This window comes from Puma concolor, chromosome A2, assembly GCF_028749965.1.
Source record: "Puma concolor isolate L17-30 chromosome A2, mPumCon1.1.hap2, whole genome shotgun sequence".
NCBI classification, from domain to species: domain Eukaryota; kingdom Metazoa; phylum Chordata; class Mammalia; order Carnivora; family Felidae; genus Puma; species Puma concolor.
In genome coordinates this window covers 94,495,574-94,511,836 of record NC_141668.1, presented here as the reverse complement: position 1 = coordinate 94,511,836, position 16,263 = coordinate 94,495,574, and the positions used below count along the sequence as shown (strand labels likewise).

The following is a 16,263-nucleotide window of genomic DNA, read 5'->3' as shown; positions in this document are numbered from 1 at the left end:
TAAGCAGCAAGTCAGTCATGAAAAATCACCAACGAGCAAAAGGGAAATTTTCCAAGTATCTTTGTGACAGAGGTACTGATCTTATCACTCATCTGTAAAATGCAGTAGAGGGCGAGTTGGTGCATGGCAAAGAACCACTGATGGGTCCCTATGTTCCTCAACTGGGCGGTATCCGTAGAGACAAAGGTAGGAACTCATCACTACTGGAACAAAGCCCTGGTCTTAAGCCTACGGAAGTGTGGAGGAAGGGGCCTCGGGAAAAAGCTGGTAGAATTCATCCCAGATGAGAGGTGCATTTGGGCCCAGCCCAGCCCTGTTGTGAGCGGGCCTGGGCCAGCAGCACTGGAGGAGACGGACCGCTCACCGTGGTGACATACTCACCGCTATTGCCCACCAATGGCGCAGTCTGCATACGGCATACGCGAGGATTAACACTTTAAATCGAAAAACTGCCAAGAGCTAGATTAAAACAAAAATGACAAGGTAAGTTAAAAAAAAATAGATACAAATATAAGATCACTGAGTTTTAGGAAGAACCCACCAAAGTGTCTTCATCATTCTGTTTAGCTGAAGGCTGCCACAGACTGCCACCGGTCCAAAGACCAGTATTTGGGATCTCTGCTTTAGAATGAATGCAATGCCGCCCAAATCAGGATTCAAATTCAGTTCCCATTATCAACAAAAGAATTTATAATTAATGTTTATTTTTCATTTCCATTTGAGTGCACGTATATTTCTGATATCCTGTTAAGACTGGAGAAAACGTTCTGAGAGCTGACTTTTCCACTCCTGGTACAAACACTCACTTTTGGGAGATACCAGGTTCCTAGTAAAGTCCACTGTAAATCTCTGGGTTACGGGGGTATTGGGAAGGTTCTGTTCACCCTAGTAGCTACCATCTGATAAATTTAGGGTGCCTCTGGGACTTTTGTGAAACCCTTTATATGTATTATTAGCCCATGTAATCCCTTCCTCAATGACCTCATGCGTCAACTACTATCATCGATCCCGTTATACACATACGGTGGACAGAAAAGTTGTGCAAGGTCACACAACTGCTTAGTAAGGAAGCCAGGACTTGAACCCCGGTGGCCAGACTCTACTTAGCCACTATGTCACAGCTGTCTTAGTAATTCTCATCTAGTGAGGAACACAGGGAGAATAAGATTCTACCAGTTTCCCTCAGAAGAGACACCTTGTCATGGGCAGGGAGAAGTCAGGCAGCTCGTGAGCAATGCTTGAGGCCAGGGGCTGCCAAAAGTTCCTCATGAATCTAAACTGCTGAAAGGCTGGAGGCCGACGGCCCTTTTGCAGCCATTCACTAACGGGCCACACTTAAGATCCTTTCACATAAGTGAAGTTCACGGGTTGTATTTGTTTTTAATTTTCTGCTGTCGTTACAAGGGCACCTGGGTGGCTTAGTCGGTTAAGCATCGACTCTTGATTTCAGCTCAGGTCATGATCTCACAGTTTGTGAGATCAAGCCCCACGTCAGGCTCTACTCTGATAGCGTGGAGCCTGCTAGGGATTCTCTCTCTCCCTCTCTCTCTGCCACTCCCCCGCTCACATTCTCTGTCTCAAAATAAATAAGCTTAAAAGAAAAGTTTAAAAAAGTGTGTTTTCCAACAATCCTCAAACTTAGTTTAGCTTCTCTATTCATTCCAACTCTATCCCTGTGTTCTGGATTTGGCAAAAAATATAAGTCTTGGGGTACCTGGGTGGCTCAGTAAGTTAAGTGGCCGACTTTGGCTCAGGTCATGCTCTCACAGTTCCTGAGTTCAAACCCTGTGTCAGGCTCTGTGCTGACAGCTCGGAGCCTGGAGCCTGCTTCGGATTCTGTCTCCCTCTCTCTCTCTGCCCCTCTCCCACTCACACTCAGTCTCTTTCTCTCTCAAAAATAAATATTAGAAAAAATATTTAAAAAAAAAGTATGAGTCTTCTTCAGCCCTCTATCTCAAAGTCTCCTGGGTGCCAAGGTTTCCTGGAAGCTGTGTCCACTTTCCAGGCCAGATATGCCAGTCCTTTCAGTCTGAGCTAATGGGCTCCACCTATCTGTCCAGGACCATTAAGTCCCTACGCATAAAGGACAGAGAACCCTTGGTGGTCTAGCTGGTAGATGAACCTGGCTTCCTGGCTGAGGCTATGTGAAGATAAATTCAGCAAGGGAAATAAGAGAAGAGAAATCAATTTTGCTATTACATGTCAATAGCTTTAGAAGAAAGAAATATCAAGAGATGTGGGATGTGACATGCTCTTTCCCCCTGCTTCAATGACCTGGCGCAGGTAGGCGAAGATGCTGAAACCATGAAACTCACTTTCCTCATGTGACAAACGAGGGGATTAAATTGTATCAGTGGTTTTCCAAACGTTCTGTAGCAGCCAAACGCTTTTTCAGCACAATCCTACTGGAACTCAAACGTACCGTACAGATAAAAATGGAACCACCTCGGCTGCAAGGGGCTATGACAGGGAACCCTAACCTCTACTTCCCGGGAGCTTTACCTCCTTCCCCACACACTTCTGCAGCCCCCTTCAGAAATAAAACCACCACAACACAAAAGCCTTTCTAGTATAATTTGAAAACCACTAGAAAATATAATCAGCCGATTATTAAAATTCTCGACCAAAAATAATGATGATGTTGATTAGTGACTGCAGGTGGTTCTCTGAGTTTCTTGGAGGTATCTATCCTCAGGCTAAATGTTTTCCATACCGTATTTCATTTACTTTTTAGAACTATGGTGATCTCATTTTACATATGAAAAACTGAAGTTTAGACCCAATATATTAAAAGATGGATACAAATAGTGATAGCATTGTGAATCAAACCCAGGTTTTTCTGACGTGAAGGGTCCTACTCTTAACCGGTGTGCATAAAGCTTCTAGAGATAGTGATTAATGTGGTTAAAATCAATTTGGAGGAACTCACCGCGAACATTAATTGCCTATCCTGCATCCAACACAACGTTAGAACCTGACTTGCTTACATGATCCGCTACAAAGAGATACCAGGAAGAGGTACCAAGCCCAATGAAAGTCACAGAATGCCCTAGAAAGAATGCAAGCATTTCTTTGAATGAAATGAAGGCCTCATCCACAGAGAACTGCACCTGTGTAGTTCCATAACTGACTAATGTTGCTCAGGATTACCAATATGGAACTTTCGTCAAAAACTATTCTAGAAAAACGAAACAGTATTATTAAAAGTACACTCAGAAATCTATCTCAAGGCAGAAAAGGAATGGCATTTTCATCAAGTTCTTATATAAATAGGTCACTTTTCCTTTTAGTGATTAGGACACATCCACGGCTTCTACGAAAAGAATAAAGGCTCTCCTCCAAGAAAACAGAATGGCTCCTTCTGCTGCCCTCCCTTATCTCTCGTTTCTCTCCTCCCTATGACCAAACAATTCCTTACAGCGAGAGAGAGAGCGTTGACTTGGCCAGTAACTGAGGGGAAAGGAAAGACAGTGTTCAGGAGAGGACAAAAGAATGGCACAGACTAGGAGATCTATTCAGGGGAAATTTACCTTTTAGTTACAGATTCATCATATCTGAAATAAAATGGAAAACAGAAAATACTTACAAATATATCGAAGTAAGAGGAGTAGTAGTCATAGCGCACTACCTCCTTCTCTAAGGTGTTCTCAATGCCTCCATTCACCTGGGAAGGACGGTGAGAAGTAAAACTGAGAGATTTACGTGTGAAAATAATACAAGAAAATATACAAGTAAGGTTGTTCTCGTATATACTTTTCTGCCTACCATCTCAGAACCCTGGAATGTTAGTTAAAATGGGAGGAACAGAGACACGCATCAACTCTAATAGAAAAATGCTGAGTAGTATTTCCCACTTCAATTCTGAATTCATTCACTCGACAAATATAAACATATAATGAAAAACAATGCCTTGTAAAAAACTAGTTCCTACTTTGGCAAACTAAAATGTTCAAAAATGATTCTTTTTCTCTTCTAAGACAAAATCTTCAAACATACCAATGTATAATCTTAAAGAAGATAAGTCACATTCCTCCAAGCCTGCCCTCACTTTCTGACCAGTCTCTGCTGTTTAAGGCCTTGGAAGGCCAACGGGTCCCCTGATCTTAGCAAAGATCAATGACGGCAGTTACTGTGACACAAGATAGAGGTTCAGATCTTTTCTCTGGTTTTTCTTTTTTATTTGTTCCTGGCATTTGAAAATCCTGCCCTCTTAGCTATTTTCATATATACTTTTCATTTGATAGATAATGAAATAAGGGGAAGACCAGACCTACAATCAAATGTGATGAAGTTACAGTGAATGATGAAAATCAGCCCTAAGATGATAAACTTTGTCCTCTCTCGATTCTCCTATCAAGATGAATTTTAAACGATCAAGTTCAAATTCTACATATTACACTACAGAAAATATTGTTTTAAAAATCAAGTAGGGGCGCCTGGGTGGCTCAGTCAGTTAAGTGTCTGATTTCGGCTCAGGTCACGATCTCGCGGTTCGTGAGTTTGAGCCCTGCGTCGGACTCTGTGCTGACAGCTCAGATCCTGGAGCCTGCTTCTGATGCTGTGTCTCCCTCTCTCTCTGCACCTCCCCCACTCCAGTTCTGTCTCTCTTTCTCTCAAATAAACATTAAAAAATTAAAAAAAAATTTTTTTTTTAACATTTATTCATTTTTTGAGAGACAGAGAGCACAAGCAGGGGAGGGGCAGAGCGAGAGGGAGACACAGAATCTGAAACAGGCTCCAGGCTCTGAGCTGTCGGCACAGAGCCCGATGCGGGGCTTGAAGTCATGAAACGTGAGATCGTGACCTGAGCTGAAGTCAGACGCTCAACCAACTGAGCCACCCGGGCGCCCTAAAAAATTAAAAAAAAAATCAAGTAATGGAATGTGTGTCTGGCACCTGCGGCAGCACCCAAGCAGACACCACAACTGTTAGGGCCCGTGGATTAGGGCACAGGACGTGCAACAGTAAATTCCCATTTCCAATCTGGAGTACACACATCGTTTGTCCTGGTAAACTGATGGAGATATCTGAAAAAGGACAAAGTGAAGGAGGATGAGCCAAAGAACTGGGCAAAGGGGGAGAAAATTAATAAGGAACACCCCTGCGAGGTTTGCTAATCGGCCTAACTGGAATTAAAGTTGCCCCAAGGGAAGGCTCCTCTTCGCTTAGATACTTTTACAAGTATATGTATTTGTTATTCAAATGAAAGTTTACTATAAACACTAGTCAGTACTTTAAAATCTCTTAAGGGGGTTTAGATTTCTGTGTAGTTTGTGCAGATGGGCTATAGATGTGCTTGACTATAGATCCCTAATAACAAACAGGACAGAAAACTTGGGAGCAAAAGGAAATAATTATTAAAAGGCAACCAACCATGTAGTCTTATCAAGTGTGTCTGTCCAGACTAAGGAAGCTTACCAAGCTCTAAAATACTAAAAGAATGATTATTCTAAGTGACCTAGGGCACAGAGACCACCTTCCTGGCTGAGAGCCCGGGAATCAAGCTGCTGATAACAGTTCTTCAGTAGAAAAAGGTTTTCCACGGTATCTGCATACTTTAAAAGACCCTGATTTTGCCTGGCCTTTAAACAGAGAAATCGAAAATCTATTACCTAGAGCTCCAACTTGTGCTCTAAATTCTCAATTTCAAAACCTCTGGCTCTACCTCAAGATGTCCCCCATAGACTTGTCTTTAGTTTCACATGGAATCTCTTCCCACAGTTCTGACAGAGCTGATCCTATTCTTTTTATGTTCTATCATTAGAAATCTTGAGTCCTGGGACACCTGGGTGGCTCAGTTGGTTGAGCATCCAACTTTGGCTCAGGTCAGGATCTCGCGGTCTGCGGTCTGTGAGTTCCAGCCCCACATCGGGCTCTGTGCAGACAGCTCAGAGCCCGGAGCCTGCTTCGGATCCTGTTTCTCCCTCTCTCTCCGCCCTTCCCCAACTCATGCTCTGTCTCAGAAATAAATAAACATTAAAAAAAATTTTGTTTAAATCCTGACTCCTTCCTGAATACTGGAGATAAAAAAACTCAGCTTATCAAGAAGTCTATCAGCATACTTACATTTCTTTAAATTTTTTTTAAGTTTATTTATCTATTTTTTGAGAGAGAGAGTGAGCAGGGCTGGGGCAGACAAGGAGAGACTCTCAAGTAGGCTCTGCACTAGAGCCTGATGTGGGGCTTGAACTCATAAACCGTGAGATCTTGACCTAAGCCACAATCAAGAGTAGGACTCTTAACCAACTGAGCCACCCAGGCGCCCCCAGCATACTTATTTTTTTAGGATGCCTCTAAGATTAACTTTTTCCTTCCGATTCTCACCACTTTGCATGGGATTCCTTTCACAGCTTCGCAGCCAATCTGTCCCTAATGTAATCCTACTGGCAAACCAGTGCCATGAGATCTTTATCCATTCACCGAATATTTGCTGAACACTTGCTAAGTGTTGAATATGGTTCTAAATACTTCAGTAAACAAAACAGTATCCCTGTCTCTATGGAACTTATGTTTTAGCAAGGAGTGAGAGATGACAAACAAGAAAATACGTGCTGTACAGAGAACGGAAGCAGGGCAGTGCGACAGGAGTGATGGTTGACTTCTTTGGGTTGGACGCTAAGTGGAAGCCTTCCCTGTGGTGAGATCTAAGCTGACAGATACCAGCATAAGACGTCAGCATCTGCATCAAGATAAAGGAAATGAACCATTTTCATTTAGAAGGAACTAGTATAAAGGTCCAAGACAGAAGGGAGCTTGTTCTGTCCTGAGATCAGGAGGCAAGTCTGGGCTTATCTGGGAGGGCCAGAAACAGAGAGTGGGAAAGGAAGGCTGGAGAGGCTCCTTGGGGGCTATGCTGGCCAAGCTATGGCACTTGGATTTTATCCAAAGTGCTCTGGTCCATCAGAAGGGTTATAAATAGAAAGTAACATTGTTTGATCTGTTGTTTTCAGTCTGTCTGGCTTGTTTTTACAATTTTTTTTAATGTTTATTTATTATTTTTGAGAGAAAGAAAGAGACAGAGCATGGGTAGGGGAGAGGCAGAGAGAGGGAGACACAGAATCCAAAGCAGACTCCAGGCTCCGAGCTGTCAGCCCAGAGCCCAACGTGGGGCTCCAACCCACGAATTGCGAGATCGTGACCTGAGCCAAAGTCAGACGCTTAACTGACTGAGCCACCCGGGCGCCCCAAATCTCTCTGGCTTCTAGGAGGAGAATGGATATTAGGAGGGCAAGAATGGAAGCTGGCTAATCAGTTGGGCTCCTGGTACAGGAGTCCAGGGGAGTCATAATGCTGGCTTGCTTGAGGGTGGCCACGGTAGAAATGGAGAAGACGTCATGACTTGGATCTATTTTGCAGGCCCATCCCATAGGGCTTACTTTTCAACTGGATAGGGAATGTGAGAGACACAAAACAAGCAAATTAATTAAGGATGAGTCTTCATTTTTGGCCTGAGCATCTTGCTTCCTTGGAGAAAGGAGAAAAATTGGCTAAATTGGAAGTCATATATAAAGGCAAAGTACTTGGGTTACTGTTATGATTGCATAGTCCCATTACTCTTTTGAAGGCCTAAGCACCTCTGGCACTATTTCTTTCCTCTTTCAAAGACCAGCAAGATAGGGCAGCGTAAGATATGTGCTGTATCTGCTCCGCTAAACTTCAAATCTTACTAATGTTTCTGTGGAGCCTGCCACACCTAAATCTGAAGCCTATGTCTGGCACTCAGTATATGTGTAGACAGGTGAAAAGAACAATGGATTTCAGTGATTAGAGTGATTACAGAAACAGACCACAAAAGAAAAGACATATGGTACAGTGTGTGGTGAAAAGCCTAGGTCAGGACTGACAATCTAAATCAAACACAACTAGAAACCGAATGTAAAAAAAAACAAACCAAAATATCAAACCTTGCCAAAAAAGTCAAGATGTGCTATCTTAAAGATCATATAGTCTTGTGTGATCTTTTCATTTTATAACTGGGGCAACTGGCAGTCAGTGGAAAAGTTTTAGAACACATTTCTTAATTTGAAATATGCATCTCTAGGTTTACTGCAGCATTGTATAAAAGCTGGGATATGGAAGCAGCCTCAGTGTCTATCCACAGATGATGGATAAAGAAGATGTGGTGTGCATATCTATTTATCTATAGACATATATAGATATATACACACACAATATATATATACTCACACATATATATTACACAATATACACACACACAATGGAATAGTACTCAGCTGTAAAAAATAATGCGATCCCGCCATTTGCAACAACATGGTTAGATGTAGAGAGTATAATGCTAAGTGAAATAAGTCAGACAGAGAAAGACAAATACCGTATGATTTCACTCACACATGGAATTTAAGAAACGAAACAAACGAAGAAAAAAAGAGACAAACAAAAACCAGACTCTTACATATGGAGAACAAACTGTCAGTGGGGAGTTGGCGGGGAGGGGCTGGGAGAAATTGAAAAGGGAGATTAAGAGGTACAACCTTCCAGTTATAAAATAGATAAATCATGGAGATGAAAAGCACAGCACAGGAAACAAAGTCAGTAAGACTGCAATAGTGTTGTCTGGTGACAGATGGTGACTCCACTTACTGCATGAGCGCCGAGTCATGTACAGAAATGCTGAAATGTTTTATGCCTGAAACTAATGTTAACACTGCATATGTTAATTACCTTCAATAAAAAAAAATTAAACAAAAATACATCTCTTAATTGCTAGGCCTGGTGATTTTTTTCATTTATAACCTGTCGCACACAGACATCAACCAATCCCTCCTGAGGAACAAAACCAAGTTCAGTCCACTTCACTCAGTTGAAGGGAGGAGGGAGGTGAGTGTGATCCTATGAACCCCTCACCACAGCTCTACCCCCAGGCTTCCCTCACTTAAAAGTAGGTAGTGATCTTGGTGGTAAATCAATAAATGCTTTGATTTTGTGCTGTCATTACAATCATTTTTACATGAGCTCCCTAAAACTGCTGCTATGCTTTCCGGTTGAAAGATGTATTTCTGGGGTGCCCGGGTGGCTCAGTCTGTTTAGTATCCAACTCTTGATTTTGGCTCAGGTCGTGATCCCAGGGTTGTGGAACAGAGTCCCACGTTGGGCTCTGCACTGAGCATGGAGCCTGCTTGGGATTCTTTCTCTCTCCTCCTCTACCCCTCTCTCTCTCAGTAAAATAAAAAAAAATAATAATAAGGGGTGCCTGGTTAAGTCGGTTAAGTGTCTGACTCTTGGTTTCGGCTCAGGCCATGACCTCGCAGTGTCGTGGGTTCGAGCCCTGAGTTGGGCTCTGCACTGGCAGTGCAGAACCTTCTTGGGATTCTCTCTCTACCTCTCTCTCTGCCCTTCCCCTGCTCTCTCTCTCTCAAAAATAAATAAACTTAAAAATTTTTTTTAAATAAATTAAAAAGATGTATTTCTTTTTTATTTCTTAATAGGTACTAGTTTTGAAAACATATTACTCCTTTGAAATATATGTTAATTTAAATGTTTTCTTTAATGTATACATGTGGAACAAATAATAAAAAGAGAGACTCTAAATTAGTGCATCATATCACTGGCTTGTGTGGTTTTAAACAATTCTTGCCTGTGAGGAAAGCATTTGGAAGAGATTACCTATTTATAAACAGAGTCAAGGCTTTGGGAGAAAACAGATATATTGGACTAAATAAAATATATTATTAAAATGTATTTCACCTGTCTATTTTCACCTTTATTAATGTAGCAACTAGAGAACTTAATTGTCTACCAGGCTTGCATTATATTTCCATTGGATAGTACTAGTCTAGAGAGTTATTTGACAATATAACTGCATAGACCTGACAAGATCGAGACAAACCTCCAAATGGTTCTGAACATTTTTTTTCAATAAAAGATGAATAATCTCTTTGTGAAAAAGTAAAGAATAAATGCAAGAAAATTCTTAAACATGGGCATTAGAAAAGTAGATGTAACATCTAAAACATATTCCACAGGCATGCTACATTTTTGAAGCAAGAACCAGCAATCTTTTTCTGAGAAGGGCCAGGAAATAGATACTTTTGCCTTTGTGGGCCAGATGGACTCTGTCACAACTACTCAAGTCAACTAGAGCACAAAAGCCAGCCACAGGCAAAAGGTAAACAGATGGGCAGGGCTGTGTTCCAATAAAACTTTATAAAAACAGGCCAGCTGAATTTGGCCCCCAGGCTATGGTTCGCTAACTCCTGACAGAGAACAAAACACCATGAATTCAAATTTCAAAGTAAGTTTTAAATGAACTAGCCTTTGTTTTAAAAAATAACAGCACAGAACAAGAGAGGTCAAAATCAGCTGGAAAAGAGCACTATCCCCCCCTTTGGAAAAACATGGAATTCACTAAATGACACAGAAATGAGGAGAAAAATAAGAAAATTGTTTTTTGGCTCTGGAAAAAATTCTTATGTAAAGTCATGGGGAAGAAAAACACTTACATTTAACTCTATTATCCACAGTAACGTTACAAATAAGAGGTCAAAGGTGACAAACAAACAGAAAGTCCTCCGGACATCAGATATGCCTTTCTTCTCCCTTCCTTCATAAGACTCAATCCTGGCCATGAGGTGTGCAGGGTTGATGGAATGAACGTCGCGCAAGGAAGCGTGAGAGCTCTGGCTCCCGGTGAGGGCGTTCTCCATGTCTTCTTGCAGGGGGTTCATCCTGGAGGCGGGTTAAGGGAGCCTCTCTCCAACTTCACCATCCCTGGAGAGAAGACAGCTTTGTGTGAAATCAGAGCTCACCTGAAACCACCATGCCACCCCCACCTCCGCACAACCGTTTCTCTAGCTGAGCGACAGTGTCGTCACTGAAGACACCTGTGTCCTGATGAAAACATAAAGCCAAAGGGAAATGAGACGTGCCTCTTGATGCTCTCAATATTACAAACGAGCTGGTACAGACATGACTGGCAGCAGAGAAGAATGCAAGTGTGCCACACTAAAGAGGGAAGACAGGATGCTGACCACACGAGGAAGGGGTAACTGAGAACCTGGAGCAAGCCGGTTCCCGTGCGTTTCCAGGGAGAAAACCTCTCCAAGTGTGTGTCATTACTCAGGAAAACATTTCCCGAAAGCTCCCCAGAGAGCGTGTGACTAGGATGTGAAAACTAGACACAGAAAACATTGTCTCCTGAAGAGGAACTGCTTTCCACCAAAAGTATCTAATAAACTGATCTTAGCGTTTCCCCCATTACGTTTTAATGAATAAGCATGTGTCAGGCCCCTTCTTGGAAAAGTACCCACACCCCCAAAGTTCATCAGCGTTACGCAAACACCTCTGCTGATGACCCAAGTTACAGCTCTCTCTAGAGATCCAAGACCCCCTCTCCCCAAGGCTAGGATGTGCTTCTACGCTAAAAGTGAAAGATTACTAACGTAAATGATCTGACCTCCTCAAGAAGGAGGCAAAAACATGAAACAGTATGGTGGACGGTATTGCTGTGTTCCTTCTACAGCACCTCTCCCCGGAGGGGGACACTAGACCCCTGGCTCTACTGACCTCATGTGCGTTTCCCTGGGCCAATTTAACCCGCTTCTGTCCACACATAAGAACCCTGCACTGGTTCTCCTTTCCTTCTGCCACAGTGACTGGCAATGTCCAGATAAGGAAGAGCATTTTCAAGGCGGGTAAAACGGAAGTTGAAAACAGACTGCTGACATCTCCCAGAAGCATCATGGTCCCGCTTGGTCCTACTCACAGTCCAGAACAGTGTCGCTACACATGGTCCTCATTTCTTTCTCTTCCCATATTCCAGGAACAAAAGTCCCTTCCACATTTTCATACGATAAAACGACATAACATTTTCCAAAGCAGTTCGGTTATACGAACTAAGATGCTTTAAGATATTCATACCTACTGGTCCGGTAACCCCAGGCCAAGACATAAACTGATCTATGTCACTAGAGGTTGGGTTAGTGATGTCAGTGATTACCCGTGAGCAAGAGAGAGGGAACAGAGACTAGAGCTCACAAGTTTGGTCAAATTCCATTTCTTGGCCTGAGTAGAGCTACCATGGCTGTGCTCCCTTAGTGATAATTTACTGATGTAGGGCAGTCATTTCAATGGGGCACTGACTTGCAAATATTCAAAATGCTGTATGCTTACGTACACGTACACATGTATGAATGGTGTGTGTGTGTCTGTTAGGTAGACTTTATCATTATATATGTATAATAGTCCCAATGAGAAAACAGTCTAAATATCTAACAAAAAGGGAATAATGAGATAAATCATAGTATAACCACAGTATAGTCATTAAATAAGGAACTCAAAACTTAGAAAAATGATTACGTTATAATAGTAACTGGACTAAAATCTCAACATCAAATGGAACACAGGCACAGACAGCATTTTCACAACTTTGTAAAATAAAACCAAATTTTTAAAAGAATGTACCTATGAAACATATCAAATGCTAATACTGATTATCTCTGCCTGGTGATATATTTTCCCCCTTTTATCTTTTCCATGTTTCCGTATTTCCTATTTTGCACATATTGTGTCTACAACACAGGGACTAAATTAAAACATCATTGTGGTAGAGTCCTAGATAGATATCCCAGGACTTTATGGGGCTCTTGCCTCTCTTTCACACATATGGGTGACAGGAGATAACAGCCTATTGAGCATTCTGAAAAGCTCAGTAGGAGTCCACTTCAGTGCTTTGTAAAATAAAATACAAAATTCCAAAAGTTCAAAGTATTCTACACAATTTCTTTCTCAATGAGACCAACACCATCCTAAGGGAAGGGATTCCAATGGCATATTCCCCTGTCCAGTTGTTTTTAAAATAAAACTTGCAAAACACTAACTTTATTCTGCCAGACTTCTAACAGTTAATTCTGGGACAGTAAGTAAAAAGGAATGTAACTATGTTTTCTGTGATAAAACACACACAAAATTCAAAAAGATACCAGAGATGCTCTCTAAATCTGAACCTGGATAAATAGAGACATATTTCTGTGGCAACACATTCTACAGCAAGAAAAAGGAACCCAAGTAGTTTTTAAACTGATCTAATATTATTCTATTAGCAAGTATATTTAAAAATTAATTTAACCATTTTTTTATTTTTTTATGATTTTTTTTTGAGAGAGAGCAAGAGCATGGGTGCACAGGAGAGGGGCACAAAGAGAGGGAGAGGGAGAGAGAGAGAGAGAGAGAGAGAGAATCTTAAGCGGGCTTCACACTCTGCACAGAGCCCCATGTGGGGCTTGATCCCATGACCTTGGGATCATGACCTGAGTCGAAATCAAGAGTCGGATGTTCAACTGACAGAGACACCCAGGCACCCCTAAAAATTAATTTAAACTGTTAAATCTACTAAACCGTATGGACGATTCAACAAATTCACAATTCAAACTCAGGGCTGTTTTTAGGAAGAAAATCGCTTTTCTCAGGCTCATGCATTCCTCCGTCCCTGAGCCCACTCCTCATGAATACAAAGGGATCCCAAAGCAAAACATCACTCCTAGAAATCTGAGGCTATTTCAAACTAAAATCTGACATCTTTCAATGGCATACACCTTCCCTGAGAAATGAGGATCATTCCGTTATCTTTCAGATGCATACACAGAACTGCTAAGTAGCTAGAATCTACAGATACTTGCACACCTTTAGCAATAGTTACCCAAAGCACAGATTGTTGTGAGCAGAAAGAGAGAGAGAGCTTCCTTATAAGGTGTAAAAGAGGACACCACACAAAGCCCCTTTCTACTCTACAATCACAGGACTTCATCCTAACCCTGTCCTTCCAAAAGGTTCAAGTATGAAACTTTACAGTAGATGTCACTGAAATGCTCTCCACATTCTAATCCCCAGGCAGGTCAAGTACATCTCCTCCAAGTCCCCCTAGGGCCGTGGATATTATGTCACTTCTGGAACTGCTTACCACAATGTGCCTTAATTATCCACTCGCCTGTCTCTCCTGCTAGTCAGTGTGTTCCGTGAAGGCCTTGAATTTGATTTGCACATCCCTGTGCCCCAAGGACTACCCCAGTACACGGGACATGGCAAGAACAAAACAAATGTCGACTAAGTAAATTCTACCACCTCACACAGAGACCCGCAGAGCCGGCTTTCACATTCTCTGCACTGGAGAGGCCACAACTGTTTTTTCCAAGGAAGAGCTTGGATATTCTCCCAGGTATAATTTTGGAAGCACTAAATATTCAGTTCTTGGTACTGAGAGCCTCTCTGGGGTTGGTTTAAGGAAAGCTAAGCCTCTCTAAGGAGGGGGGTAAGTACCAAAGAGCTGTATACACAGGAACCTAAATCTGCAATGCAAGATTTATTCCAACCATGGGGAACATATGGGGGATGAGGGTGGAGAACTACAAAGAAAAGAAAAGAAAAACATCCCCTTATCTTTTTCTGGCATTTGCGTGAGGAGATGAGAATCTTTTTGTTCTTTCAGTTTTTGAAAATGAGATTCATGTCTTCGTGAATCTCATATGAATCGCTGTCCTCCTCTGTACTGTAATATTAGCCAGCCATTTCTTCATTATGCTACATTAACAAGGCGCTCCAAAGTTCAAGGGCATAACACGATCTACATTTGTTCTCAAGCTCACAGGTCTACAGGTTGCCTGAAGTTCAGCTGATCTCGTGGGGGCTCAGCTGGGCAACTCTGCTTCTAGGGGCAGCACAACTTGGCTTCAAATCGTGTTGGATGCAGGTTGGCTCTCTGTCTTCCTCCTCAGACCAGGACTATCTGGGTCACGTGCTTTTCACAGCAAGTGGCAACAGCACACGAGACAAGCGAGAGCATGTAAATACGTTTAAAATCTCTGTATATATCACGTCTGCTCATATTCTATAGGCCAAAATCTTCTCTCAAGGCCATGCCCAAAGGCAGTAGAGCTGGGATTTACACTCTGCTCAGAGAGGAGAAAGCAAGTGAACATTTACTGGTTAATATTCCAGCCTGGCACAGCTATCAGTGCTCTAAACCAGGGGTTGGCAAACTGTAGCCTAGAGGTCAACTGTGGCTTGCTACCTGTTTCTGAGTATCAGGTTTTAACAGAACACCACCACACCCATTCTGAGGGTCTGTGGATGCTCTCACACTAGGACGACAGAGGTGAACTATCACAACAGAAACCATATTTACTTTCTGCATTTTTCCAGAAAAAGGGATGACTGTTTTCATCAGCTTCACAAAGGAGACCCAGGAGAGCTCTGGAGTGATTCAGGCTAGCAACTGCAGGCTAACTGATGAATATGAATCCTTCCAATGCGTGCTCTGATTGTGTGGTTAGCAAAAACCTGCAGTTCATTTACCTGAGGGCCACTTCAAATGGCATGAACATGCTGCTTGTGGACTTAATTCTCTTTCCTTAACTCCACGCTACTAAAATTGGAGAAAAATTCTGTCTCACCTATGCTGGTAGCTTCTTAAACGAGGATATCCTTCCCACGTGGAAAAAAACAAAAACAAAATGAAAAGAACGGAGATCCTTTCTGCTTCCAAGAAGAATTGCTTACATCTTTGGGTTTCTTCCACCGCACTGGTCCCCAGGCTGGGTGCAAAGCTGAGCCAAAACTTCAACTCCATCTGCTTGAACACAGAATCGATACTCTCCAGACGTTAAACAGCGGCTGCTCTGAGCACTAGTCATCACTGCTGGCCTCATACAAAAGTCCCAGAGTTTCTTGCACCTTCCTAGAGAGGGCCTCTGGGCACCAGCTGGGGGCATCAAACCACACCTTTCATCCCCAACACCCAGCCTTCTTCTCTTACTACTTATGGCTACGATCAGGACACTGTATGTTCTCCTCCAAGAGAGTGCCAGAATAACAGACACTGAAATCATTTAGTTCAGAATGACTTTAGGTCGTCATCTTAACCAAAGGCCTAGGGAGCGGAACTGGCTTACCGACATGTTTTGCTTGGTCTGGCACAGTGTTTCTCAAGATTTTGAACTAACTGTCAACATTTTAAATAATGAAGTTTCATATAAAACTCCAGACTTCCAGCTTCTCTTGAAAAGTTAAAAGCAGAATCAGGAGGCCTGAATTTCCTTACCACGGCAGTACGGCTGCTGACCTCTTTAGACGTTATACGCACTTTCCACTCCGCCTCAGTTTCGACCTAGCTCGGAGGGGTTTAAGTTTGCCAGTCTGATCGATTTCCACTCCCTTGTTTCACAGGCAAAGAGACATATTAGTGCCTGAAGACTGTGTCTCATCATGTTGTTTCAAAGCTTTCTTCATCTTTGTTAACCAAGTTATTCTTGC

General features: G+C 42.3%; 1 protein-coding gene across 3 annotated transcripts in view; it reads right to left on the bottom strand.

Annotated features, from left to right (window-relative positions):
• Nucleotides 1-16,263, bottom strand: part of STARD3NL (STARD3 N-terminal like) — a 56,510-nt gene that overhangs the window by 18,275 nt on the left and 21,972 nt on the right. For 2 of the 3 annotated variants that reach the window (XM_086696988.1, XM_086696987.1), the window contains 3 exons: nucleotides 10,461-10,728; nucleotides 3,587-3,664; nucleotides 382-459 (listed from right to left, as the gene is read on the bottom strand). In XM_086696988.1, the coding sequence (XP_086553114.1) occupies nucleotides 382-459; nucleotides 3,587-3,664; nucleotides 10,461-10,685 (381 nt within the window). In that variant the 5' untranslated portion in view covers nucleotides 10,686-10,728. Of the gene's footprint in view, nucleotides 1-381; nucleotides 460-3,586; nucleotides 3,665-10,460; nucleotides 10,729-16,051 lie in introns of all 3 variants that reach the window. The other variant, XM_086696989.1, reaches the window with a different exon arrangement.